The sequence below is a fragment of the Pterocles gutturalis genome, unplaced genomic scaffold, assembly GCF_000699245.1.
Source record: "Pterocles gutturalis isolate BGI_N339 unplaced genomic scaffold, ASM69924v1 scaffold8152, whole genome shotgun sequence".
NCBI lineage: Eukaryota > Metazoa > Chordata > Aves > Pterocliformes > Pteroclidae > Pterocles > Pterocles gutturalis.
This window is the reverse complement of record NW_010107887.1, coordinates 33,441-61,148: the sequence shown is the minus strand read 5'-3', so window position 1 is coordinate 61,148 and position 27,708 is coordinate 33,441. Positions and strand designations below refer to the sequence as shown.

At 48.3% G+C, this 27,708-nt stretch overlaps 1 protein-coding gene across 1 annotated transcript; it reads right to left on the bottom strand.

The window, feature by feature from the left end:
- Positions 1-27,331, bottom strand: LOC104460991 (aggrecan core protein-like). Its single transcript, XM_010072407.1, is given in 21 exon segments — positions 1-89; positions 1,545-1,727; positions 2,452-2,596; positions 2,930-3,012; positions 3,648-3,806; positions 6,518-6,631; positions 15,345-16,201; positions 16,262-16,603; positions 16,724-17,029; positions 17,031-18,681; positions 19,395-19,589; positions 19,752-20,045; positions 20,168-20,295; positions 20,730-20,904; positions 21,244-21,321; positions 21,324-21,743; positions 23,498-23,791; positions 24,383-24,510; positions 25,057-25,231; positions 26,539-26,910; positions 27,262-27,331. Coding segments are annotated over 21 exon segments (6,258 nt in total).
- Between the last annotated feature and the right edge of the window lie 377 nt (positions 27,332-27,708).

The window sequence follows — 27,708 nt, the reverse complement described above, 5'->3', positions numbered from 1 at the left end:
CTAATGGGTGGGTCTGTGCACAGCTCTGCCGCTGGGTCTCGACCGGCTCCTGGGGCTCCTCTTGTATAGCCTGCGCTGGTAGTTGGAGGCTGCGGGAGAGGGAGAAGAAAAGGCACCTTGTTAACAGGAGCTGGGACAGAGATGCTGCTTGTCCCGTTTTGGCCGTCCCAGCCCTTGGCTCCCTGGAAAAACACAGGTAGCCGCAGGCGGTGCTGCCTGGTGGGTGGCTGCATGTGCCCCAGCGCCAGCCTGCTCACCCGCATACAATCAGCCCTTCTGTCGCCCCTGCAGCTGGGGTTTGCCTCACCCAGGGGGGAAGGTGCTTGGTGCCTCCCTGCAGCCTGGGCAGAAGCATCCTCTCTGCGGATGCTTGTTCCATCCCTCCCCTGTGCCCAGCCGGGAGGGCAGCTCTGCTAATGGGGTGGGGATGGGGAACACTTCCCCATCTCCCCCATTGCCCTACCAGTCCTTCCCTGATCCCCTGGGACAGGGAAGGAAGTATCCATCAGTGGTGGGATGTGCTCAGGGCACAGGAGGGGAAACAGCCTCGGCTGGCTGGCAGGGATGAGGTTTCTGCCTGATCTGTGCTGCTAGTCTTCCCTGAAGCTGGCACCTCTCCGGTGCAATAATTGTAGGAGGGTTTTGATGGAAAAGGCAAAAGCTGGTTGGGAAGAGCCTGGGTCTCCTGTTCTAATCACTGATGGTCCATGCTGGGAGCAGCCTGCAGCTCTCCGGGTCCGCGGCAGAGCCAAGGGAGTCAGCACCTTAGTCCACAGCACGCAGACATCTCCTCCATCCCTCCTCCTTCCATCCCCTCCCTGGGGCAGAGGTTTGTCCCTTAAGCCCATATCACCTTTCCTGGCTCTGGGACCAGTGCTTTAGCTGGAATTGCCCAGCTAGACCTGAACCTGGCAAGAAGGCCACTAGACAGATGTGATTTGGCCGAGGCCAACAAAATTATTGGGAAGCAGCAGGCGAGCAGGGATGGGACAGGGGTGTAGGCAGGCCTGGGAGTGGGCTGGGACACCAGTGGGAGGGGGCTGGCTGCTGTCAGCTGGAGCCCTGACAGGAGAAGGGTCAGGAGCCCAGCCCTGTCCCTTGGCTTAGCTATCCTGCAAGGCTCCTGCCCACTCCCACACTCCCAGGGCAGGGGGATTCTGGGGAGGGCTCAGGGGGACTACAGCTCCCCCCTCCTATTCTCTCTGCCAATGCAGGTGGTGCCAAAACTCACCCTTTCAGAAGCCATTTCTTTTTCTTTCATTTTTTTAAGTAGCCTGGGCTCTTGGTAAGCTCCTTGTTGCCCTTTACTGGCTCTGGAGCTGCCCTTGCCCTAGAAGTTGCCCAGGATGCCCCTCCAGCCAGCCTCCGTGCCCAGAAGATGCCAGCTCCCATGGCCCCATCATGGGGGAGCTTTCAGCAAGTCAAGGGACCATGATGTCCCCTTCTGCCTGGCTCGGAGCTAACCTGCACCCTAAGGCTATGCCCCTGCATTCCCAGCCCCTTCTCCCAGCTGCAGGCATGCATTGGCACGGGCCAAGACGTACGGTTTGTGCAGGATATCCGCGGTTCCTCCCATTGCCCGTTGGGCTGGCACCGAATTGTGGGCACGTGGCGCTGGATGTAGCCTTGGTTGCACTGGTACCGCACCATGGAGTTTATTTCATAGCGGTCCTTCTTCTGGCCAAAGGTCCTGGCGTTCTCCACCATGGGGGGGTCCCCACAGGCTACTGCAGGAGGTAGGCAGAAACATGGAGAGCTCAAGGAGGCAGCTCACACCTGGGCATCTCCTGGCTGCCTGAGGTACGCTGGGCGCACACAGCCTTGTCACCCTGCTTGTCCCCCACCCCATCCTGTGGGGTCTCCAAGTGCTGGAGAAAGAGAGTGATCGGTGGCTGCTTGAAAGTGGCCACTTCTGGACTGGGAAGAGTCAGCCGTGTCCACAGCCACCCTTGCCTGGTTGTGAGATGCCATGAGAGCAATGCCCTCCCCTGCTATTCCCCCCTTGCAATAACATCTCTGATCTAGAAGGTGTCTGGGTCACTTGAGCCTGCTGGACCTTTTTTTTGCTACATACACAGAGGGGATGTTTCCTTTGTTTGGGGGGGGAAAAGATAGAGGCAGTACAAAAAAGGGACAGTTGCTGAAAAAGTTCATAAAACTTTAAATCCCTTTGAGATTGCCTCTGTCCACAAAAATTAGGGGCAGGGGGATATGGAAATTCTGTGATGTGCCTTAAAATTAAGCAGCGGTCTGCCTCAGGGCTCCATTCCTGCCTCCCGGAGAAGCAGTGAGAGCTGGACATCGCAACAGCCACTTGTGTCTGTGGGAGGGCACGGAGCTGGTGTGTGGAGGTGATGGCTCTGCTTAGGGACATGAAACCCTGTCACTGGCTCCAGCCCCACAGCTGCCGCCTGAGCCCCCCATCCTTGCAGTGGGGCACAGGGTGCTGACCTGTTCCTTTCTTGCAGGTGAAAGGGAGGTGATAGTTGCAGGGGACGTCGTTCCATTCGCCTTGCTCATGCCAGATCATCACGACGCAGTCTTCACCCACCGTGAAGAAGTTATCAGGTTGGTTGGGCCGCCAGTTCTCAAATTGCTGCCGAGAGAGGAAAGCTCTTCACCTAAGGCTAAGCCCTCCCCTCTCCTACTCCCTCCTTCATCCTCGCTGCTGCCTCCCTCATGCGTCTCACCAGCAGAGACTGTGGGTTGCCAGCGCTGCTACTACAGTGGTTATTTCTATCATGATGGTGCCCAGCAGCTTAGCTGAGCAGGCTTGGAAAAACCATGAGCCCTGCAAAGTTCAGGGCTACCTCCACTCAACACCCAACCCAAGCACTCAGCATAGAACTCATGGGGCTCTTCCTGCCCGGCAGGAACCTCTTCCCTCCCAATGAAGGCTAATTAGCACCCGCCTGTGTTGCAGGCTCACCAAGGAGTGCCCGTCGGACCAGCGGAAGTCATTCTCCACGGCTCTGTCGCTGAGGCCGATCCACTGGTAGTCTTGCGCGTGGCCTGGAAGAGCAGGATGGAGAGAAAAGAGTGGGTCATTGTTCCCCTACACCTTCTTGGAAGTGTTTCTTTGCCATCTCAGTTGCCTCTGGCCCTGGAGTCTCTGGGTCATAGAGTCGTAGAATGGTTTGGGTTGGAAAGGACCTTAAAGGTCATCAAGTTCCAACCCCCCTGCCATGGGCAGGAACACTCTCCACTAGACCAGGTTGCTCAAAGCCTCATCCAGCCTGGCCTTGAATACCTCCAGGGATGGGGCATTTGGCTCCTTCCCAGTCACTAGCCCCTGATGTCCCTTGTTCCCCACATTGTGCTTGTCCGTCTCCCTCCCCACTCAGTGTGCCATGAGCATGGATCCACCGTTGATGTCTGCGCTTGTAATATCAAGCAAACATCTTGTGAAGAAGCCACATCAGCAACATGGTAAGAGCAAAGATCTGTCCTAGCAGAGAAAGGGCCCTCTTCTGTCTCACAGCTGGATGGTTTTCCCTCTCACAAGCAAGGGTGAGGTCTCATTAGGAAATATCTGAGCACCAGCAGGGGAAATTGTGGTTTTTATGTCTTTTTGGATAAATCTGCCCATAGTCTCAGAGTCCAACAAATGGACCCCTGCCCAGTCTCAAGCTGCCCTCCGAACTCACTGTTCACAAATTCTTGCTCCTCTGGGGTGATGATACTGCTCAAGTGGGCTTGATATTGTCGGCATCTGGTCTCTGCATCCATCCAAGTCTCCCTCTCTTCAAAGTGCTTGTAACAGTGGCCCTGGAACTTGGTCCAGCCTTCCTCACAGTTTTCCAGGTCTGAAATACACAAAGGAAGGATGAAAAGGAATTGGTGCATGGGTCTGGAAGCCTTCCAACTCACCTCTTAGCAGCTCATGCTCTCATGGCATGGGACAACACATAGTCACTTCCACTAAAAAGCAAACCCTGACACTGCTGCCTGTGGGAAATCACAGGAAAAATGATCAGAAGGCATCCAACACATGGGCAGAAAGGGGACCCTGTGCTGAAGATCCCATGTTTGCAGTAACATGACCAGTGCTACGAGAAAGCTTGAGTGATACAAACTCGTTCCTGAGCAATTCAATTCCTCTGTCATGTTCCTGGACTCTGTTTTTGAGGAACTGACCATTGAACAGCCGCTCTCTTCCCACTTGTGCCGGACTGCAGAGTTTTCTTGCTTTGGAAAGAAACTCCAAAACCTGAAACCAGATGCCCAGAATCAACATGTATGTGTTGAAAAGGAAAGAGGAGAGCCCAGGTTCAGGTGGTCACATTGCCTGGTGAGGTTCTGGGGCTCTGGAGGATAAGCAAGCTCATAGAAGTGTGAGAAAGGAGGTGGGGGCAGTAACTTACCATGATGGAGAGAGAAAGTGAAATCTCAAGCAAAAAAACTTGGAAGCTGCTAGAAAAGTAGAAAAATTTCTCAGCTTTTCAGAACATCTTTTACCATCTGAGAAACACTGAAGAGTTGAAACTGTTAATGACAAAAAATGAAACTACAGGTAGGGAAAACAGAGTTGAATGGAGAAACCACCAGAACAGGCCTTCAGCAGCTCCCATGCAGTGCAACACCACACACCTGCTCCATGTGACTGCAGGAAACAGCAAATTAAATGTATTCAACCTCAGCCTTTCAGATAGCTGATCTACCACCGTTCCTTAGGTGCTTGCTGCTCTTGGGGTGGTGGGCTTCCATGAGTCCTCAAGCCTCTCTTCCAGTAAGGTTTTCTGTACTCAGTTTCTTTCTTCTGTAGTTAAACTTGGTAGGTCAAAGCCCTTGTCACCTTCAATCACAATAATTCCTCCTAATCCACCCTTCTGGTGTTCTCTGCAGATGCTTTGTAAATGTTGGAAGGGTTGCTAGTTGAGGCATTACAGTTTTCTGCCTTCTTCAACAGATCAAACGGATTATCTGGAAGTAGATGAAGCTCTAAGGATTCTTGCTCTTTGCAGGCAGATCTCCTCCACAAGGTGAGCAGAGGACACACTCTGTCTTTTGAGATTTAGGACTTTTTTCCAGCAGCTTGAATGCCACCCCTTGTCATCACAGCCTGGGGATGGGACAGCACATGTCACAGAACCTCAGCAGCACATTTCCTAAGAGAAAGGCCTCTCCTTCCTACATAGCTGTTACTTATGGGGAAATATGACAGCAATCATCTTGGAAAAGAATGACAAAAAAGCTTGTTCCCTGGTAGGGACGCTGTTGTGGTGACAAAGACTGGCTGTGTGCAGACACCAGAGCTCACCTAAGGCATCCTGCTGTTCTTGGAGACCAATGGATGTTAGAGAAAGGAAGTTTTCCTCATGATAATAATGAAGATTTACACTCACATCTGAATTCAGGGCACTGGCTTCGTCTCGCCTCTCCCAGACTGTGGCCCCCAGGCATCATGAGCCCATAAATCACAGAAGAGAGGAAATGAAGTCTGGCCGGGACCAAACAAGATTGTAAGCAGCCAAAGGGCAGAAAGTCTCTTGTTCTATTGCAGGGATCTTCAACAAGAGGTAGCAGGGATGGGTAAATCAGGGGTTGATTAGGTTGCATGAGGAAAGTGACGTTAAGACGGATGGCCCAGTGACCCAGAGCCTTCTTCTTATGGTCTGCTCCACATGTTCATAATGGAAACAGAAAGAAAAATGCAGAGAAAGGGGAAGAGAAAGTCCAATTCGCATATTGTTGCTTGTGCCAAGGTGAAGAAGACACTGCAACCTTATTCCTCTTTTGTTTGAGCAAGGCAGGAGAGCTTCCTCTCAGCTAAGCTGATAAAAGTTTGGACTTTCATCAGCTTTAAGAAAAAAAAACATCCTTTTTTTCTTTCCTTGTAGAAACAAAAAGAAGTATTGGTGCAGGTCATAGTACCTAATTTTGATGGAAAAATAGGTGACTTCATGTTTTCTTGAAGATACACATTCCCTGCTGATTTTGCCACAGGAAGCCACATTGAAGAGATGACAAAAATGTCGTGCTGTGTCAAATCAGTGGAGATTCCTGGAGTGAACGAGGCTTCTCTCAGCTGCATCTTCACAGAGAGAAACACAATCATTTTTCATGGCTCAGCTGAAGCATCCTTCCATGAAATTCCAGTCTAGCAGAGAAAGTTTGCCTGGGGTGAAGATGTACTCAGATGCTTCCCTACTGTTAGAGATGAACAGAAAGACTCTTGACCCAAAGAGACAGTGACTTCTGTGAGCAACCCTGTTACAACCTCTATGGAGCTTCACCAGAGAAACTTAACAAAAAAGAGAAAGCTGAAGAAGACACCAGAAGCTCCTGCTTAGGAGTCTTAGAGGACATGGTGCTGTGATGAACAAAGTAATCAAAATACATAAGCAAAAGTCTCAAAGCTTTTCCCTAGTGTATTTTAAGCTGCTGTTAGATGTTAGCTTACTGAGATGAGGGTAGGACTGATGGGAGCACTTGGGCTCAGCCTTTTTTGGGAGGTAGGGTGCGAAGGAGGTCGTGCAGCAGTTAGTAAGATTAGCTGAAGCCAGGTAGGCCGTACCGATCTCGCACAGGTCCCCTCCGTAGCTGGGAAGGCATAAGCATTTGAAAGAGTCGATGCCATCAACGCAGGTAGCTCCATTCAGACAGGGGCTTGAGTGGCACTCATCAGTGTCTGCAAGAAATGAAGGGCTTCCATTAGGGCTCTGGGCAGACAACTCCTCCAACAGGAGAACTTGTTTCCTTGTTTGTTTAGGAGGGAATATCAGTTGTTATGGGGGAACCTGGTAGCTGCTAGGGTCTTATTTTAAAACATACAGCCACTGCTGCTGCTGGAAGAAGGAAGGCAAGAGACTGAACCCACCCTACAAGGAAGATACTGCTTTTCTGTCACTTGGTGGTTGAACACCACTCTGAAGATACCAGCACAAGCTCAGCAAGATGTATCCGATACACAGCACTCAGTGTCTTTGGCAGCTGTAGTAACTTTTCCTTCTCTACTGTCTCTGCCTGGTGGATCAAACATGCAAACTTGTGTCTGTGTCTCCACCAGCTATGGGTCTACAAGGAAGAAGGTACAATTCTTGTAAGTGATGGAAATGTCCTGAAATAGATCTCTAGCTCACTCACTGGCCTTCCTGTGGCCAGTGCTCACTACCAATTTCCAATTTCAGATGAAGTCTTGTGGCAGTGAAGATGAAGAAAGTGCAGAGAAGAAAAGAAGTGGGTTCAAAGGTGGTTCAGAGACCCTCAACTTCTTCCCTTTGAGGATCTTAGGCCGAGCTATGGGTGCCTCTTCCTTGGTGAAGAATACTGGAGTGCAGTGCCATTTTCTCCAGACCTGTCCCCACTATGCTCTCTCTTGCTTGTGATGGGGCTGAAAGAAGTTGTATGTCTTTTCCAGTTGTGGATTCCTTCTTGGTGGAGGAAACTACTCTTAATTTCCCACCTAGAGCAGCCCTTAAGATTCTTTCTGCTTTTCCAGGGTGAAAAGAGAAATTAGGATGGGAAAAGTTTGTTTCTCAACTTGCTAATTAGCACACACCTGGGTAGCACTTCCATCTCCTGTCATCTTGGGGCAGAGGGAAGGAAGCATGGATGCTCTGAAGAAGGCCACAAGTTGCCAGTTTGTATCTACGTATCGTAAAATCTAGCTTGTGCTGGAAGTAAAGCTCTTCTCCCAGTATCTCTCCAGACTGAGCCTTAATCCTACTTATGAGCTTCGGAATCAGAAAAAAAATAATTCAGAATGGAAAGATTTTAGAGACATTCAACTCAAGAAACAAGGAAGAAGACTAAGGAAGAAAGTGGGAACACATCCATGCAGGTTAGGTTAAGTGATGACTGGTTAGATCCTCATGCGAGATGTTTCTCTCTCACACATTCAGAAGAAATGTAAGACTTCGAAAGTGCTGACTAGCACTCCATGCTCTTCTTGTGGATGCGAGGGGTTAGTGAAGAAACATTCAAAGATGATAAACATGCTGGCTACGGAAACATGAGAGCAGAGCAGTAACTCCTCAAGATCTGTGCTTGTCTTCTGATTGGGTATATTCAGTTGGACAGTGTCCCTGCAGAACCGTGGCCCAGATGCTCAGTGTCCCCAGACGTATGAGGACAGAAGCATGTTTTACCCCATGTGGCTGTCAAGTTGCTTGGTGGCCAATGTCTGATATGTCAACTAAAAGTTGACATGTTCTGTAACATGCCTAAGTGATGGAAAGAATTCTTCCTGACCTTGGATGGTAAATCAGTTTGTGCTTTGGAGCATGAAGGTTGTCATCTTTATTCTAGGCTGTATCACTGTGAGCAATGCCATTATTCCTCAGATGGCCGATGAGCCTTTTACACCAATTTTGCAGTTAGTTCTTCACTGATGGGAGGATATTTTTTCCTCTGAATTGTCCTTCTGAATACTTGTGAATGCTTTCTGGATTTCTTTGTTCGCTGCAACATGAAGAGAATTGGCGATCCTGTTTCCATGACACTAATAAATACTTTCCAGAACAAAGTGGGGGTTATGGGCTTCACAGAAGTGAAGAGTTGAACTTGGCTGGCTATTGCTTATTAGTCACACTTGGAGTTCCTAGAAGATAGAGAGCATAAAGGAAAATGAAGTATCCTGAGGGATGATTACAGCTCTAGAGGCCACTTGGGCTTCCCAACAGCAGCGGCAGCAGAAGTGCGTGTTGATTGCAGTGGGCTCCAGCTGAACAAGTAAGGAAAGGCTCTTTGTCTGTTAGGATCCATGAAGTGGAAATCACACTTTAGAAGTGGGAACAAAGCACATACGAGAGCTAAAGCAGAACATTTAGCAGGGAATAGCAAGTCTTCAGTCATCTTCAGCAATGTGGACTAAAACTTGGCATCTCCAAGATCTCTTCTGAGATGCAGGACACCCACGGTGAGCTGCCATCCCTGGTCTTGGAGGAGGTGGGAGCAGGCACATGTGCAAATTCATTGCCACGAATTTCCAGTTGGGAAATAACACTGAAATAGAATTGCCTTTTACAGATACTGTATATAATATGATTGCACATATTATATATGCTGTAAAAACAAATCTCTGCATATAATATATATGTTATATATCTCTCCATACATATACATATATATTTTTATATATGACACACAGAGAAAGAGGTTGTACTTGTAGGTATTGGAAAAACAGACAACAAATACAAGTGAGACACAGACAGGTTTGTTTTTCTTTTTTTTTTTTTTCCCCAGAAGTGTGCTGCAAATGGCTGGAGAGAAGATGTTGTAAGCACATGATGATCATAAATACCAAACTCCCCCTTCAGCCCATTGGGCTGTTGGGGCAGTGACCCTATGCCCATCTGGATGTAGAATCACTTCATCAAGCTGGTGTCAGGAAACTCAAACATTCCAGCTGGGTTGGAATAAATGTTGCTGGTTCTGGTCTTCCTGGAAAATCTAGGTCTTGGAGATCTTTTTGAAAACTAAGTTCTAAATGGTAAAATTGTCAGTGATGATGTCTCTGAAAACCCTGGCAAGCTGGTTTGTGGGTGTTTCTACGATATCACATCAAAGCCACAGGATTTACAGGAGTGAGAACCCCAGCAAAAAAAAAAAAAAAATCTCATCACGCAACGCTTGGCTATTTTCTTCATAACCTTTTATATACCATAAATGGATCCATTTCCACAGAGTTAAGAACTAGATGGGTTAGTAAATCACTGCACACCTCTTCAGGGAGCTGAAAAGCCTGTGGCACGCCGGGTGTGCCAGCTCTGCTCAGCACGGAGCCAGCCCCCGCTGCCACAGCACCGCCTGCCAGGTACCTTGACACCCAAGGATCTTACACAGTCAGACGTGAGCTATTTATTTGCTTGGGTGAGCAGTCATTCAAAAAGTCAGCTCTGCTTTGAGATGCAGCTCAAGTGCTTATCAACCTACAAGAAGACAGGACTACTGCTATTATTACCCAGTGCTAACAAAGGATGAGCGATGCGGCATGGGATGTAGAACACAGGCAGCCCTGGCTTTCAAGAGCTTCGGCTCTAAAACAAAGACAGGGAAGAAAATGCCTTGCAGTGCCAAGAATAGGAAGCCCATTTAGAACATATTACTAACTCACTTCTTGAGGATAATGCAAAATTAGCTAGTCTTTAGAAGACAATTCGTCCTGCAGTTAATATCGCCCAGAAGTTGCAAAAGACTATTCAAAACTATTGTCACAGCAGTTTCTATTTTTTGCTACTAACAGGACCCAAGGTCTAACTCTTTTTTTTTTTTCTTTTTTTTTTTTTTAAATAAAACAATTAAAATGAAACATCCAATGTAAACAGGGTCTTGCATCTGGAAGTTGTAAACTGTTGGCTGGAGAAAGCAAGGGGAGTTACAAGCAAACTTTGAATTTGTTTCACCATTTTCTTCCTAAGCTTTCTTTTACATTGCCAGATACTTCCTATATTTAGTCAGAACTGTTTTCTTTTGCTGCAAACTAAATGCAAAATAATTATTCTCCCCATGCCTTTGAAAGAGAAATCTTTTAGAAATGAAAGAGAAATAGATGGGTCCTGGTTTTGCTCAGAAGGCAAATGACATGCAAAAGTGAGCACGCAGTGTCAGTGGTGAGAAGGAAATGCTTTTTAAGTCCTTCATCCCAAACTAAGAAGACAAGTCTGGAAACAGTGCTAACACTTTTTGAAAGAAGACAGTCTGTGCATTTCTCTCAATGTCAACCTGCATGGAAGAAGAGCAAGAATATCCATACACAAGATCAGCTTCATGCTTAAAACATCTACTAAGGAGAAGCAGCTTGCAAACAGAGAGGATGCTATCACCCAAAACCTGAACAAACCTGATAGGTTTACTGAAGCTGTGAGTAACTGGTTTAGAAATATACCCTAGGATTTAAATTCATAGTTTTGTTCTGCAGAGAGGAAAAGGTAGGACTGAAAAGCAAAGCATTTTCAGCATGTCCAACCATCCCTGTTGTGCCCCTCACCCTTTCTTTATAAGCCTCCTTGTAAGTGCCATTATCCAAATGGGACTTAGAGCCCAGATAGATAATTAGGTTCTAGAGACTGAGGAAAAAAAAAATCCAGGTGCAAATTAAATTTGCTTTTCAGAGACTCCTGGGAGGTTTGAACTGCTGACCTGATAGCTCAAACAGTGAAGAAAAACATTGGAGCAATTGTAGGGTGACTCCTACAAGAAAAGAATAGGAGGAGTCAGGAAAACCAGTTCTTTCGCATTTTAATTAAACAGTTAGCATCAAACATCATAAACCCAGCTAGTGACTTATGATGAACAATTAAGTCATTATAATAATTAACTACAATTATTAAACCAAAGCATCTCTGCAGCAGAAGGGGCAGATACAGCCTTAAAAATATATATTAATCTACTGAACAACAAGAAATCTGGACATCTCTGCTTCTAAAATATTATGTGTAGAAGTAAACTGAAGTATATAAATCACTGGTCCAGGACTTCATGTTGCCTCTTCAGAGAAAGGTTTTAATTAAGCTAATAAACTTCTGATGCAAAATGCATTGTATATCCAGGAGACATCAAACCACCTGGTCAGCCACCAATGGGTTCTGCTTTTGCCTGTCCCTCAGCCAGGACTGGCCCCTCATCTCCTTCTTGAGACTGTGCTCTCCATTCAACGTGAGGTGAAACTGTAGGAATCAGGTGAATGTTTTCTAGACTTTTTTCTTCTAGGTTGATCTTCTCTGGATCAACAAAACTCTATGCCTTGGACTTCCAGGGTGTGAAGAAAGAGCAAACCCCATCAAGACCTTTCCTCGTTTGGATTCTTACCTTCAGCTGTGTCAGGGCAATAGGCAGCAGGCTTCATGAACTCTTTGCACCAGAGGCAAGCAAAACTCAACATAAATAGCTGCCATTTCAGCACATTTTTCTTTTTTTCCCCTGACCCAAGTGAAGTTTTTAAGTCATGCACTGGTCAGAGTGCTCCAAACCACAGCCTTTCACTGAAGTGCCAGTATGCTTTTTTCAGCTAATAATTATTTGTCTTAAAATGTTACCAGAAGCAAAAAGACCCACTGAGTTGGCAAAACTCTGGATGAGGAAGCCAAGCCTATGGACAATTCTTCAAGCTTGTGGGGTTCCTGTCCTCACGGAGGAATCAAACGGCTGACTAAAGACATGTGCACGCGTAGCCTTCAATTTGGTTAAATACTAAAAAATACTGGCGCTGCAAGCGTTAATCTTTGTTCTTGTGCTTCTGGCTCTGGCTTTTAGAGAGAAGTAGAGGCTACAGTACAACAGAAAAATACCATTCTTCTTAAATCATCCCACTAAGAAGACTGCTGGATCTCACTGGAACCATTCAATGACAAGACAAGAGGGCAAGAGCCATGTGCATCCCTGCTCCTCTCTCTAAACTTCTTTTGTAAGGTGAACTGTCTTCACTTGTGCTTTAATGTTAATCAAAATTAATTGCACTTAACGAGCATCCATTAGGTCCTACAAACTCTGAGCATAGCACAAGGCATGGATATTAGAACTGATTTTTACAAGAGCTAAATTTTAAGACTAGGAAGCTTCATCTGCCATAACAAGGGAAATAGCATTTTGGGTTCCAGCCTATGGTTCTTCCTTGTAAATGTTCCATGTTCACAATCCCCAGAGCACTGTAAAGAGTAACAACCCAAAAAAGGAATTCTGTGATTAGTTTTCCTTTTTTTTTTTTTTCTTTCTTTTGTCATTGCTGTGCTCTAATTCTCTAGAAGAAGTTCGCCTTGTTGCACGGCTTTTGCACATCCATGGTCAATACACTTTCTTGCCGCCAGGATGAATTTCCTTCAGACCCTGACCAGGACTGCATTTAATCCTGTAGGAACACTGTAGTAAAGAAGCTTCTTAAAAAGACAAGTTTTGCCCAAGACTATCTTCCCTGGTGGGAACACCAGCCATGCAAGCCCATCTCTAGTTTATAGTCTCCAATTAAACTTGATGCAGTCGTCGCTTACCTCTCCCGGTCACCTGCTAAGAAACCCCAGCTGCTACATCATCATCTCTGTGACTTGCAAATACACATATTCCAATTTCAGAACATTTTTTCAAGCTTCTTCACACATGAGCTGTTGAACACATGGTTTTCTTTCAAAATACTTCACAAGAATGTTGGCTAACAAACGCTCCGGAGAATCTGGCAATCGCCTTGTGGGTAATTTATAAAAAGTAAAAGCAGTGAAATAAAACTATATTTTGGGGCCAATATTTTTTTTTTTTCATTTGCTGAGCCTCACTGGCTATTTTCCTTTATCCCCCTCCACCCTGCCTTTGCTGGCTTGTTTTTCTCTCCAGGCAGCGGGCGTGACCCAAAAGCAGAGCCCATTAGGTGTGCAAGGAGGGCTTTTGGGTGCATGAACTCCTGCAGCACCCTGTCAAGCCCGGGATGCCATGCCAGGCTGGACTGGTGCTGCAGGAATATCCCTGTTGACTTGCCCTCACCTCCTCCTGCAGCATCTGCTCTGCAGCTGCTCAGCAGAGACAGGCAGGATCTCAAACGTGTTGTGAGCAGGACTGAACAAAGGTTTGTGATTACCTGTTTTCCCAGAGGGAGAGAAGTGACGCAGAGGGAGGTGCAGTGACTCATTTGAAACACTTTGGGGATGGAAATGATGTTAGAAACCAAGCTAAGCTTTGCAAAGCCCTGCATTTACAGACCCTCACTGAGTCCAGAGCTACTGATGCTGAATGGTGTAAATTAACCAAGAAGAAGCAGTTCAGGAGGTAGTGTGGGAAGGGAGTGGAATTCGTATTACTTTTGCTAGAAGGAACTGAGCAAATCTTTTGTACATACATTTTGTACCATACTTAACCAACATGTCCTACATGGATGTGTGGCCCATTGAGAACTGAGCATATGTAGGACCTTCAAACCTCGATGGTTTTCCAACAGGACCTCTCCCCAGGAGCCTGCTCCTGATTGCAGCAAAATGAAACCAAGCCGTGGATAGGGATGTTGTGGGACATCCTGTGTTACCAGGACTGGGCTGCTCCCTTGGCCAAGAAGAAGCCACCAGCAAGCACAATAACATCCCATCTAGTTTTCTACTTACTGCAATATCCTAATGCCTCTGTGGCACCTGAACGCTGCTCAGGGGATGCTTGTAAGAAAGCCAGCAGACTGTTTTCACCTTAAATGGTTGCTCAAATTTAAATATTGTGTCTGTTTATACTTGGCAGCAAGGGATCCTACCAATGACAGAGTGCTAAAATGCCAAAAAGGGGCAGGGTGGAAGGAAAGGCATTTATCAGCAGCACTGACAAAAAGTAGCACTGCTCTGAGCATTGTCTCACACATTTATCCTGTTCTAGCTGCAGAGAGCAGTGTAAGACAAACAGACCAGAGAGTGGCCATGCTCTGTGCCCAACGGCCTGGAGCAGTTTGCCTGATGGAAATGTTGCACTCAGCACAGATGATGCTGAGGGCAGAGATTTTTTTGTCCCCAGATGGTTTGCTTTACTTCCTACCATTCAGCACTGCAAAGCTGCTGATGGCCAGCCTCCCGCTCCAGAGTAAGCATTACGAAACGATACAGGCAGAAAATCAACACATCTGAGAAAGAAGAAACTTGCAGCCTGCCTTGTCCAACTCCTCAGCTGCATCCACTAACCAGGGTGGAAGTCTCTGTCGGGTGGAGCTCTCTTTGCTCTTGTTTCCACATGAGAAGAAAACATTTTTGTTTTCTCTAGATTATAGCAATGGCTTTGAGAAATTTCAGAGGGGCTGTGAATACCTTCCCCAGGGGTTTCACACCCAGGGACCTGGTCACAGTGCCTTTCCGTGACCATTCACAGAATACTCTTTTTGAGCCCCCACCTCCCGTTACACAGAGGGGAGAGCTCACCCATGTTGCAGTGACAACCTGGGTACCCCAGGGGACACAAGCAGGTGGTGCCTCCATCATGTTCCTGGCAGGTGCCAGCTCCACCACACTGCTCGTCATGGCCGGGGTGCAGCCACGTCCACCAGGAACAGCAATTTAGAGACAATGATGCCTACTGCTGTGACGCAGTGAGGGAAGGCCAGCTATGCATCTCCTGGTGCTTTCCTTGAACTGGTCCTCTGCTGCTCTCCCCAGGGGCATGTAATCAGCATGGGCAGGCAGGAGGGAGATCCAGGAGGCTTCTGGGGATGTGGTTATGCTGGGTGGGTAGTTGCATTACCTGCCCAAACACTGACTGGCATTTGTTAAGACAGAAGCTGTCGAACACAAGCTGTGGAAAACCCCACACTTTTCTGGCTTCCCACCACAGTAATATTTTCATCAAGCCTGCTTCCATGTCAATGTTCTCTGCTGCAGAAGAAGCAAAAATGTGACAACTATGCCTCCTCCCTCCCTTGCCCTCCATAGCACATTCCCCTCCAGACACGGTACCTTCTGTAGTGGGTCCTAATGCATCTATTGCTTCTTGTGGGACTTGAGGCAGGACGGCAGTGGCGGTGGCCAGCAGATGGGGGCTGTCTAGAACAACAGCTGTCTCTGTCTTTTGTCCTGACGCTGCAGGAGAGGAGGGCTCTATTTCGAGCTGAGCCTCTTCAAGGCTCCTGGGTCCTTGTGTTGGTTCAACATCTGGAGTGCTAGTACTAATTACAACGTCTGGGACAGACGTTTCCCCTGAAATGCCTCTGATCGAGTGTGTCACAGCTCCAGATGTTGCATCAGAAATTTCCTTCTCCTCGGGAGCACCAGAGGGCTCACCACTGGCCAAAGATGTGGCAGCCGTTTCGATGTTAGCAGCAGGCAATGCGGATGCTTCTCCACTGGTTTCATGGACTGTGGATGTTTCTATGCTAGTCTCAGGAAATGCAGATGTTTCACCCCGGGGTTCTTGACCTGTGGATGTTTCTATTCTAACTTCAGGAAACACAGAGGTTTCCCCACTTACTTCTTGAACTGTGGATGTTTCTATGCTGATTTCAGGATAGGCAGATGTTTCACCTCTGGCTTCTTGACTTGTTGGTGTTTCTATGTTAATCTCAGGGAATGCAGACGTTTCCCCACTGATTTCATGGACCGTTGAAGTTTCTATGCTGATTTCAGGAAAGGCTGATGTTTCACCTCGGGCTTCTTGACTTGTGGATGTTTCTATTCTAATTTCTGGAAATGCAGATGTTTCACCACTGATTTCGTGGACTGTCGAAGTTTCTATGCTAATTTCAGGAAAGGCTGACGTTTCTCCACTGATTTCGTGGACTGTCGAAGTTTCTATGCTGATTTTGGGAAATGCAGATGTTTCCCCACTGGTTTCGTGGACTGTGGATGTTTCTATACTAATTTCAGGATAGCCAGATGTTTCACCCCTGGCTTCTTGACTTGTGGATGTTTCTATTCTAATTTCAGGAAATGCGGAACTTTCCCCACTGATTTCACGTAGTGTGGAAGTTTCTATGCTGATTTCAGGAAAGGCAGGTGTTTCTCCACTGATTTCATGGACTGTGGATGTTTCTATGATGATTTCAGGGTAGCCAGATGTTTCACCTCTGGCTTCTTGACTTGTAGATGTTTCTATTCTAATTTCAGGAAATGCAGATGTTTCCCCACTGATTTCTTGTATGGTAGATGTTTCTATTCTAATTTCTGGAAATGCAGATGTTTCCCCACTGATTTCTTGTGTTGTGGATGTTTCTGTGCTACTTTCAATAAATGCAGAGGTTTCCCCACTTATTTCTTGAACTGTGGATGTTTCTATGATAATTTCAGGATAGCCAGATGTTTCACCTCTGGCTTCTTGAGTTGTGGATGTTTCTATTCTAATTTCAGGAAATGCGGATGTTTCCCCACTAATTTCTTGAATTGTTGATGTTTCTATGCTAAATTCAGGAAATGCAGATGTGTCTCCACTGATTTCATGAATCGTGGATGTTTCTACACTAGTTTCAGGAAATGCAGATGTTTCACCACTGATTTCTTGAATTGTGGATGTTTCTATACTAGTTTCAGGAAATGCAGATGTTTCCCCACTGATGTCATAAGCTGTTGATATTTCTGTGCCACTTTCTGGCAATGCAGATGTTTCCCCACTTAGTTCACCAGATGCAGAAGCCTCACCACTTTTTTTTTTTGACAGCTGTTTCTCCACCCAGTTCTTGTGATACTGTTGGTCTTGTCACAACTTCTACTAAATCAGAAGTGACTAAAGTGACTTCTGGAAGCCCTGAGACCTCCCCACTAATGTCAGTCACTGTTGAAGATTGTCCACTTAGGTCTACGGCTCCAGAAGTGTCTCCACTGATGTATGGGATCCCAGATGGCTCTCCACTGAAGTCTCCTGTTCCTGAAGGAAACCCACTGGTCTCCACAGCTCCAGACCCTTCTCCAGATAGTCCTCTGTCTCCAGAAGGAAATCCACTGATTTCTGTCACCCCAGATGGCCCTTCTCCCACCTCTTGTGCAACTGAAGTCTGTGTTACAACTTCCACCAAAGTGGTATCCACAAGAGAGATTGTGGGAAAGCCAGAGGTGAGTCCACTTTCCTCTCCAGACAGGATCCCACTGGTGACATCAACTCCAGAGGCTTCTCCACTGCTGTCAATCATTACGCTGGGATGTCCGCTCATCTCGAGCTCTCCAGAAACACTCCCACCAAAGTCTACCTGCCCAGAAGACTGACCACTGAGGTCTAAACTCCCAGATACCATGCCTGATGCATCTTCACCTCCTGAAGGCAATCCACTGATTTCCAAAATCTCTTTTGCTTCTGCTCCTGTAATTGAGGGGGTTGTTGTCACTTCCTCCAAACTGGCATCTACAAAGGTAATGCCTGAGGCCTCACCGCTTCCATCGATACCAGAAGTAAGGCCACTTAGGTCCACCAGGCCACTGCCTTCATGTGTTCCAGATGGTTCTCCACTGACATCCAGTCCTGAGGGCAACCCGCTGAGCTCAGGTCCTCCGGAGGGCTCCTCACTGACCTCGGGCACCCCAGAAGGCTCCCCACTGACCTCGGGCACCCCAGAAGGCTCCCCACTGAGCTCGGGCACCCCAGAAGGCTCCCCACTGAGCTCGGGCACCCCAGAAGGCTCCCCACTGAGCTCAGCTCCTGAGGGTAATCCTTGGGGTCCTCCACTGGTGTCCCACTCAGCAGACGGGAGCCCTGACAGATCTTCTTCACCGCTGACTCCGATGGATCCTTTTCCCTCCTCTCGCCGTTCTGGTGCTGTTGTGACAACCTCCACCAGCGTGGTATCCACAAGAGAAACGGTAGGAAAACCAGAGGCGAGTCCACTTTCCTCTCCAGATGACACACCACTGACCAGTTCAGTGCCAGAGATCTCTTGGCTAAATCCAGAAGGCAGCCCACTGCTTTCCACTCCAGATGGCATCCCACTAATTTCTGGTATCCTTGAAATAGACACCAATACGTCTTCCTCTGCAGAAGGTAAGCCACTGATGTCAACAATGCCAGAAGGCACCCCACTGAGGTCCCCCGAGGGTAGCCCACTTTCCCCAGGTAGAAAGCCACTGGTATGCAGGTCTACTGATGGTAATCCACTTTCTCCAATCCCTGAGTGTTCTCCACTAGGTTCAAAAACTCCAGAAGTCGGTTCTCTGCTTGTATCTGGGACTCCGGATACCCACCCAGATGCTGAAGATTCACCAGTGACTTGATGTTCTCCAGGTTCAGTCACCTCCCCTGACACTTGGCTGACAGAAGCATCGGTACTTGTTTCCTCTGGTATTACAGTAGCTGGAGGAAAAGCAGATGGACTCACTGGAAAAGGAAGGGCAAACAAAGAGAGAGAGAGAGAGAGGAAAATTATTTACTAAATTGTTTTAAAGAAGCTACTAACAATTTCCTCATTGACTTTACCTCCAAACTGCTACCTTTGGGATAAAGGTACAAAGTTTCATGTGCTTGCAGAAATAATTTGGTCTCTTCAAATTTGTTTTTGAATGTTGTATCTTAAACAAGTGTAAATTATATATTTCTGTGAAACTGACAGAATAGATATAATCTTCTGACATGGGATGATGTCAACAGTGAAACCAATTCCCAGGTGCCAAAATCAAGCTACTGCTTCCTTGGAGATAATGTGGGAGAGAACAAGTGTGGTGGTGCTGCTCTGACCACACTGCAGCTCTGTCCTCCCTGGAAGGAATGGCCCAAGATCTATTTCTAGCCTGCCTTTCCCATCCTGGATACATGACAACATATTTTGTGAAGTGCCCTGGCAATCCTGTGTGTGCTGGTCTGCAGCATGTCAGGGTGGCTGGTCATCTAGTTCAGTGCTAGCAAAAAGTTCAATAATATTCCTGTGTAGTTCCTCCTGTGTGCACAGCCTCAGGCTTTGCTAATACAGTGATAATTGTCTGGATCTAGAAGGAGTCCCCTGCAACAAGGACACCACCTATTTGTTTTGGGAGTGTTCCAACCCTACGACACCAGCCAAGCACGACCCAGGAGATGGGGAAGCTCTGACCCACCTGAGAGCAGCGACACGTCAGTTGGAAAGACCTCTGTACCCCAGGCCGTCTGGTTCTCAGGTTGAGTGGCCAACTCTGTCTCCACAGTCGCCTCCTCTCCGGAGGGTACTCCCTCCACTCCAGGGATCACTTGGGTTGCCAACGCATCTTCTTCAATGAACGAGGTGACCCCCTCCTCCTCCACAGGTGGCAGAGCTGGAATGGAAAGGCATTGGAGGGGATTTCCAAAAATTCACAGTCCAAGATGCTGGTGAAGTGCTTCACCCAAACCAGCACCCTGATGTACCCAACCTCTCTTGGGAAATCCCTTTCCCTGAGGAGACCAGTCTACACGCCCTACAAGGGGTGGGAGGGTACCTCTGAAGCAGAAGGCGTGATGCCGGGACAGTGGGTCAGGAAAGCCCGTCTGGTTGTAGTGCTGGTAGACGGTTCTCACACCAGGTGCATCCCCGCCACAGGCAGGACGGGGGCTCACAATGGGATAACGGAGGCTGCCATCGGCCAACCAGCCAGCGTAGCATCTGTCCAGGCCCTGCTTCCAGGCGGCGTGGAGTTGGCCAACAGAAGCCAGCGTGGCGTTTTGGCTCTCACAGTACTGCTGGGCTTCTGGGAAGGTGAACTGCTCTGGCTGGGTTGTGAAGAACACCTCACCTGAGGGATGGGAGAGAAAACAGACATGAGACGCTGCATCCCACCCATGCACACACAGATGTGGAGGTGTGAAGCACATTTTTTGTTCCACAGCCATTCCCAGAGCAAAAGGAAGAACGTACCCTTGAGCCTGTCGATGTAGCAGTACACATCATAGGTCTCTGAGGCTGGGCGCATGCCGTACGACCGCACGCCTGGAGAGCTCTCTTTGTCTCCTATGCAGTTATCTCGTGGATTCACAATGGGATACCTACCAAAAGAAGAAGAGAAGAGGTAACCCAAGGTCAGCTGTGTGTACCCTGAAGAACCTTGGTTTACTTGAGAGTAGGACATGAACGCTTCACTGTTAGAGCTGGTCAGAGCCCCTAGCATGACTTGGGAACAAGTTTAATCTGCACTTACAACTTGGGGCAATGACTACAAACTTTCCACCAGTTTTCCTACATGTCAGTACACTGTGGAGCTCACCACTGCGGGATATACACACAGACTAGGAAAGAGGTAGGAGAGGTTGAAAAGAACAGGTCTATTGGCCACTAGACATCATGGCCTGAAGACGACCTTGGGTCAGGAAAGCTTTAGATGCTGATGAGCAGAGCAGCAGGACAGACCAGAGTAAAGCCTCAATTTCATGGCTGAATAGTCATTCTGAGAGGTATCTTCCCCAAGTCAGTATAGTTTTACCTGACTGTCTGGTCCCGCAGCCAGCCGGCATCACACTGGTCAAAGCCAGCCTCGTAGGCAGCCTGGAGCTGTTCAGGAGTGGCGATTACTGCATTGTTCTCCAGACAGGCCTTCTGGGCTTGGACGAAGGAGAAGGCATATCTGCTGGTGGCGGCGCGGTAGTGAAACACCACACCTGGTGCAAGAGAAGCCGGGGTGAGACAACAGATAGAGGACCCCCCCTCCACCAAGATGCACAAACAGAAATGGTCTTCCCAACAGCAGTGCAAGGACCAGTGCCTGTCAAACCCGCTTTGATGGAGATGCCTCATTCATTGAGCTCCACTGCCACTGAGGGTGACGTTCTGGTGATCTCTCCAGCCCTCCTCTAGGATATCCCCGACCCCAGACAGGTCTGCACACCTCCAGGGACCTGGATGCCCTCTGCCATGGCAGAAGCTCGGACTGTTTTTAGCTGAATGGCTACCTCTAGGAAAAACTGATCTTCAGGCTTCTCGGAGTCTTGGTGACTTACCCGTGGGCGAGATGGGCTTCTCAGGGAGGAGACCGACACTGGGGGCTGCTGTCACTCGCACGAGCTGATCTTCCACTTTGACTCTAGTCCTGCTGTGGCAGTCACCCCTGTGACCTCTTCTACTGAGCTCACCTCTGCCGTTTCAGTGGTGATGGCAGTGCGTAGGGCTATGGTGGTGACCTCTTCAGGTACAGCCCACACCCCTGTGACCTCCTGCCTGGTCACGTTCTCCTCCTCTGGGGTAGTTGTCTCTACTGTGACACTGGTGGTGAAGAGATCGGGCGGGATGGTGAAGCCCTCATACAGCTCGGTGGCGATGGGTGTGATGTCAATGGGCTCCAGGGTGGCGATGCTGCCACGGGCCTCCTCCTCCGTGGCGTTGCGTGCCAGAGGTAGCTCCACTTCAGTCTGGGTGACGGTCTGGACAGTGAAAGCGCTGCCCAGCTCACTTCCTGTCTCATCAATGAACTGCCCTGGGACCAGAATCTCAACGTCGTCCCCTGCATCAGGAGACAAAGCAGCAATAGAGAGGACATGGTCAGTCTAGCAAGGTGTACCATGCTGGTGCTGCTTCCCAGAAGAAGCTGGGTGTTTGCTGGCTCTGAGAGGAGCAGGGTCATCATGATGGTCTGGAAAAAGGAATGGTTTTCCTTCCTCCACTATGGCTCTCTACAACACCTCAGCACGGAGGACACGTTCATGAGTTAGAGGCAATGAGCCAGCACACGCTCCACAGCTGATGGATCAGCGCTCCACAGCTGATGGATCAGAAAGGACTTTCCTTGTTCCCCTCCCAGCTCTTCTTCCCGGGAACACCTTGCCCATATCCAAGTCTGCACTGACCTCTAGTGCCTGCTGCAAGGAATTTAAGGTGGCCAGAGTGAAGTGGGGGGGCTTGGATAACCTCCACAGCAGGTCTGAGCCATAGGAGAAAGACAACTGGATCCTCACACTCAATACATGAAGTCTCACCAGGATCACGATCTCCTTCTGCTCTGCCCAGGTGATGACTTAAGAGCTCATCACGTACAAGCGTGCCAACCGCATCACCAGGACAGCCAAAGCAACTTGCAGTACCAAGTACGCCCAAACAAATCCCACCTTTTCCCTTCCAAATGACTTTTCTGCTCAAGTCACATCCCTCGGGTGTAGAAGACCGTGCTTAACGTGCTACTGAGCAGGTCAGCCTACAGCAAGGATGGTGGTTTAAAGAGCAGCCTAAAACAGAACTGGGCAGGTGAGGGAGGGATAGGCAAAGCAGGTTGCAGCTAGGGAGGGAGAGAGAGATCATGAGACACTGTCAGGCTTTTCATCTAATACTGCTTTCCCTGCTCTTTATTTTCAATTCCATTTTGCTGCTAGTTCATTGCAGCCAGTACCTCTCAAACCTCAAGGGATTCCAAGAACTACATAGACATGCTCAGACAAGGACTGGCTGTACTCAGCAGTTTCAGATACATGCCCTGTGATAACCAGAAGGCTGTGGCTTGGTGGGCCAGTCTTTAGCTTGGCCATGTAGCTGGATACCTCCAAGGGGTCTGGGAGGTTTTACAGGGCCTCCTGACACACTGATCATGCACACGTTTGGGAGCAATGGGTCTGTATCAAAGGGGTTTCAAAACATATTTTAAAATATTGTTATTATTTTTTTAAGATGGCAATCCTATTGAATGTCAGCCTCTGGTTGCCCTGAATAGACCATATACCACTGTGTTTGCCCCCTTCTTGCTGCAGAGAGAAATGTGCAGTTAGAAGAAAGGGGGAGTAGTTGGGATGCTCTTGACTTCCTAGGTGCAATTTTGCCTCATTTCTAATTGCCAGACACTGCTGCACTCTCTGATTTATGCCAGCGTAGATACTCAGGCATAAGTCTGTACCACGTCAGAGCACTATACACATCTTCATGGTCAGATCTGTTCTCTTTTTTGTTCTCTTCCATCTCTAACATTCAGTCTTGTACATACAGCACCTGAGCTCTGCTCCATGGCTCCTGGGGAGCTACCAAAGCTGGAAGGTGTGGGAGGACTGGAGAGAAGGCAGCTGTACAAACGCAGTTCCTCAGAGTCCTCCTGTATAGGGTGGGCATCCATGCACTTTCTGGACTCTGCCTCCTACCTTAATGTGAATGCAGGACTAAGTCCTTTGACAAACCTGCTTTCCCCTTGCTTTGAAAAAAAACACACCCAAAAACTAATTTAAAGAAGCAAGAGGTTAGCTCTGTCCAGGCTTAGTCCCACAGCCCCGATGTACTCACCACTATAGCAGATGGCATCATAGCGAGAGTCGGGGTGAGGATACCCTGTCTGGTTGACGTACAGGTACACCGTCCGCACGCCCACCAGGTTTCCTCCACAGTTGGGCCGTGCTCTGGAAATGGGGTAGCGGACACTGCGATCTGCCAACCAGCCTGCGCTGCACATGTCCATGCCATCCTTCCAGGCCAGGTACAGCTCTCCCGTGGTGGCCAAACGGGCTCCCAAACTGCGGCATTTGTCGAAAGCTTCTTGGAAGGTAAACTTCTCAGGGGCGGTGGCATAGAAGACTTTACCTGCAATCACACCATCCATTAGCACAGGAATTAGCTGTAGAATTGAATCCCAGTTCCCTTTCTTTTCCTTCCCCACTCCTGAGAGTTTGGATAAGACGAAAAGTCCCGTGTGTTACAGCCAAACTGCAACCCCATGTGGGTGACTGTCTATAAAGACCAGAAGAAAGGGACTCTTACAGACCAAATACAGACTGGAGCAGAACATACCAAATGAGCTGGAACCACAGGGCAAGAGGAAGATAAAGGACAATTTCAGTTCTTATGTGCTAAATATTTCAGTGGATCCCTGGGTGATGGACACCTGCGAATGTCACACCCTCAAATGGATGACCAGAGACACGCAGGATGGCACGGACTCTGGAGGAGGCTGGACGGACTCCACCCTCTGTACTGCATTAGTCATTTGACATTAAAATTGTCCAAGGTCTAACAAAGAGACTGTAGAGAACATTTGGCCTTGCTGGTGTATATGCTTTTCCATCTTTAACTTGTTCTTCCTCTGGGCCCTTTGCTGCTGTATTTACTGTTGTCCAGTCTAGGCATGATCTCTGGCTGCTTCTGCGTCTAGTAACAATAAAAGCCCCAACTCACCTTGCATTTGCTCTGCATAGCAGTAAACATCATAGGTTTCATCTGGCTCGCGGACACCGTAGGTCCTCACCCCTGGAAATTCATCCTTATCACCATAGCAGCGCTCCCGGGGCCAGTGGATGGGGTACCTGGGGGAGAGAGGGTGCGTAAGCAGGGGGACAGGACCCTGGCAGCTGCAGCGAGGCTAGAGGTAGCTGCGGAGCACTGCGCAGTGTGATGATTTATGACTTTTCCTGGGTTATGAGGGAGGGGAAGGCTGATGTGCTGTCCTGCCCTCCCTCTGATGGTCCTGAACACAGCAGGTCCCTGGGAGCATCGGCTAAAGACACGAGCCCAAGGTGCCTCCCCAGCGGGGGATGCTTAGCTTGGCACAGTTGAGCCACACTTGGCATAATGTCTGTTTTGTTCAAAGAGGATGAAGGGTCAGGATTAAACCATTGTCCACTCAGCTGTCACCACCAGCTGAGGAGGACAGTGGTCACTCTGCTTTTCCACTATAGATTCCCCTCTGGCAGAGGATGGCTTGCGATCCACCACCTCCCTCTGCACACCAGCAATTACAACAGCTGCTATTTTACTGTTTCTCAACTATTTTCAGTCAGTGGCTTCATTACAGAAGCCCTTCCCTAATGACCCTGTGTGGCTTTTCTTTCCCCCTCGACACCATTCATTACCTGACAGTCTGATCCGCCAGCCAGCCAGCATCACACTGCTCGTATCCATCCTCATAGGCAGCCTGCAGCTGCTCAGGAGTAGCAATGACAGCGCTGTTCTGGATACAGGCCTGCTTTGCTTTCTCAAAGTTCAAGGTATACCTTGTGGAGATTGCTCTGTAGTGGAATACGATGCCTGGAAAACACAATGGCCATCACTCACATGTCTTCTAGAGAGCAAACAGCCCCTTCCCTTACAAAGATGTTATGTATTCAAAGAACAGATAGTACATGTCAACTAGAAACAGTGGATTATATATGCTGATTGTCTGTATTGGAGCCTCTCAACCCAAGGGTGGCTTGATGGGCTCCTTTCACAGGACCCTGTGGAGCACATGGGTGACCTAGGACAGTGACTGTTCTCCCATGGTGCTATAACAAAATTATGGTGCATGAGAAGCCAGTACCTGAGTGCTAGTGTGAACACTGCGAGGAAACCTACTGCCCAGAACACAGAGCAATATCCCTGTCAGAAGGACTCGATATTTTCCTGATACAGCTTTGTGCAGCATTTTAAATGTGTGATTCAGAAATCAGGCAGTAGGGCATAGCGGGGAGCGTACTGCTGGGCAGGTTTGAAAGCTGCCACCTCCCAAGGTCCTGCTGAGGACCAAGGGAGCAGACTGTCAGTCACTGTACAAGCACCCAGGAAACAATGAGAGGCAAATACACCTAAAATCTCCAGGTCTGCCTCAAACATCTCTAAGTTGTATTTTTTTGATGAAGAGGGATCTTTATAGAGGATGGCTATCTGTACACTCTGATCTGGCACGAGCAGGCTTTAAATCAAGTGGAAAATTCCTCAGGTGGCAATGAGGAGGCTCCCAGCCTCCACTGTCAGACTGTCACTCCAGTGCACGTGAGCAGCAGAGACCTGCCGGTTAACTGTTGTGGTGGAAGCTGTCTCCCTGTCCTATACTGAAAGCAAAAACCACAATAAAGATAAGGATATTGTAGGAAACTTTTGTTATTTTATCCGCCTATTACTAGGATGTGCTTTGCAAGATGCTGGAGAAAGTTTTTCCAGACCAATTCTCCAGCTGAGGGCATCCCATCTCTTAAAATGTTTGGAAGAAATAAAAGGTCTTACAATGGTCCTGTTCCAGCTTCACCCCTCTGAGCAATAACCCAGCGTATCCAGTACCACCTCCAGCCAAGGATGTCGTCTTGCTGTCTCTGTAACTCACCTTCTGCCAAAGAGTCATTTTATTGCCATATATTCTGCCGTGAGTCATTTGACTGGCTTCTTTGGTCCTAGCCTGCTAAAAAAATTTTGTGGCCCATGGCTTCTGCTCACCTACCCATTTCCTTATCTGTGACCTGACTGAAAGGGTTTATTCCTTCAGGGAGAGCAGTGCCTCCTCTGCCCATATATTTCTTCCTCCCTTCTGGCCAGGCCAGGCAGCAACATCTTGAGAAGAAAGAGGAAAGGCAGAATCTCACCTTTCACTAGGACCTCGATGGTGTCTTGTCTGTCCTCAATCCCGTACATCACTTCACAGCGATAAATCCCAGTGTGGTTGGATCTCAGCGCCTTGATTTCCAGTGTGGCATCGGTGGGGATGGCGGGGTAATTGGGCAAAGAGATGGCCTCCCTGTACTCGGTGTTGAGCCGGATTTTCCCACCGGTGGCCACTAGCAAGACAACTTCGGTGCCGTTTGAGAGTTTGCTCCATTTGATGCGCGGGGTCAGCAGAGCACTGGTGTCCTCTTCCTCTGGGATGTTGAAGTAACATGGGATGTTCAGGGAGCTTCCCAGGACAACACGCAGGGGAGACTGCTCAGGTATCTTCACTTCCAGGCCATCACTACTGTCTGCCAGTTGCCAAACAAAGCAGTGGTTACATCAATAACACATTTAATCCAAAATATCCAGTGCTTCTGCATGCTCCAATGCCTGCCTCTGCTTTGCAAACCTGCACCCACATATTCAGACATGCTCTGTTTGGTCTAGTCTGCTGAAAATAACCTGCAGAAAGGGAAATTACAACCATGATCCTTGTGCCACGGTTGCTTTTGGGATTTGGACCAGTGCTGGATGTGGGAATGAAGGGCTCTGCTGCAGTGGGTACACTTATTTCTGGCAGCTGCCCATGCTCGGGGATGGGACATGCTCTGGCACAGCACATTGCTCCATCCCGCTTTCCCACACCCCAGGGCACGTACCTGAGAGCTCCACAGAGGTGACGGCAGTGATGGCTTGCAAACACACAAACACTAATAGTAAAGTGGTCATAGTTTACCTGCAAGAAACAACACAGGGAGAGAGGGTTTATGACAGCTGTTATGTTCACAGGGAGCTGAGGGCTGCGGATGCTGCTGCGGGGCTGTGTGATGCTTTTAGCCCCCCCTTAAGCCTCCTACACATGGCTGGTGGTGAAAGCTGGTCCTTGTGGAAGGTCGTTGTCCCAAAGTGCCTCTTGCTTCACAAAATGAGTCCGGGAGACAAATATATAAGATGCTCTGCTATGTACAACAGCTTGAAGTGTTATTATAGATCACTTATTATATTGCTCTCCCGTTCTCTCTCTTGTGATTCAATCTTCCCTGTGGAGCCTAAAGAATTTAACAACAGATCCTCACACTTATTGTGTATTTACTCAAGAGGGACCA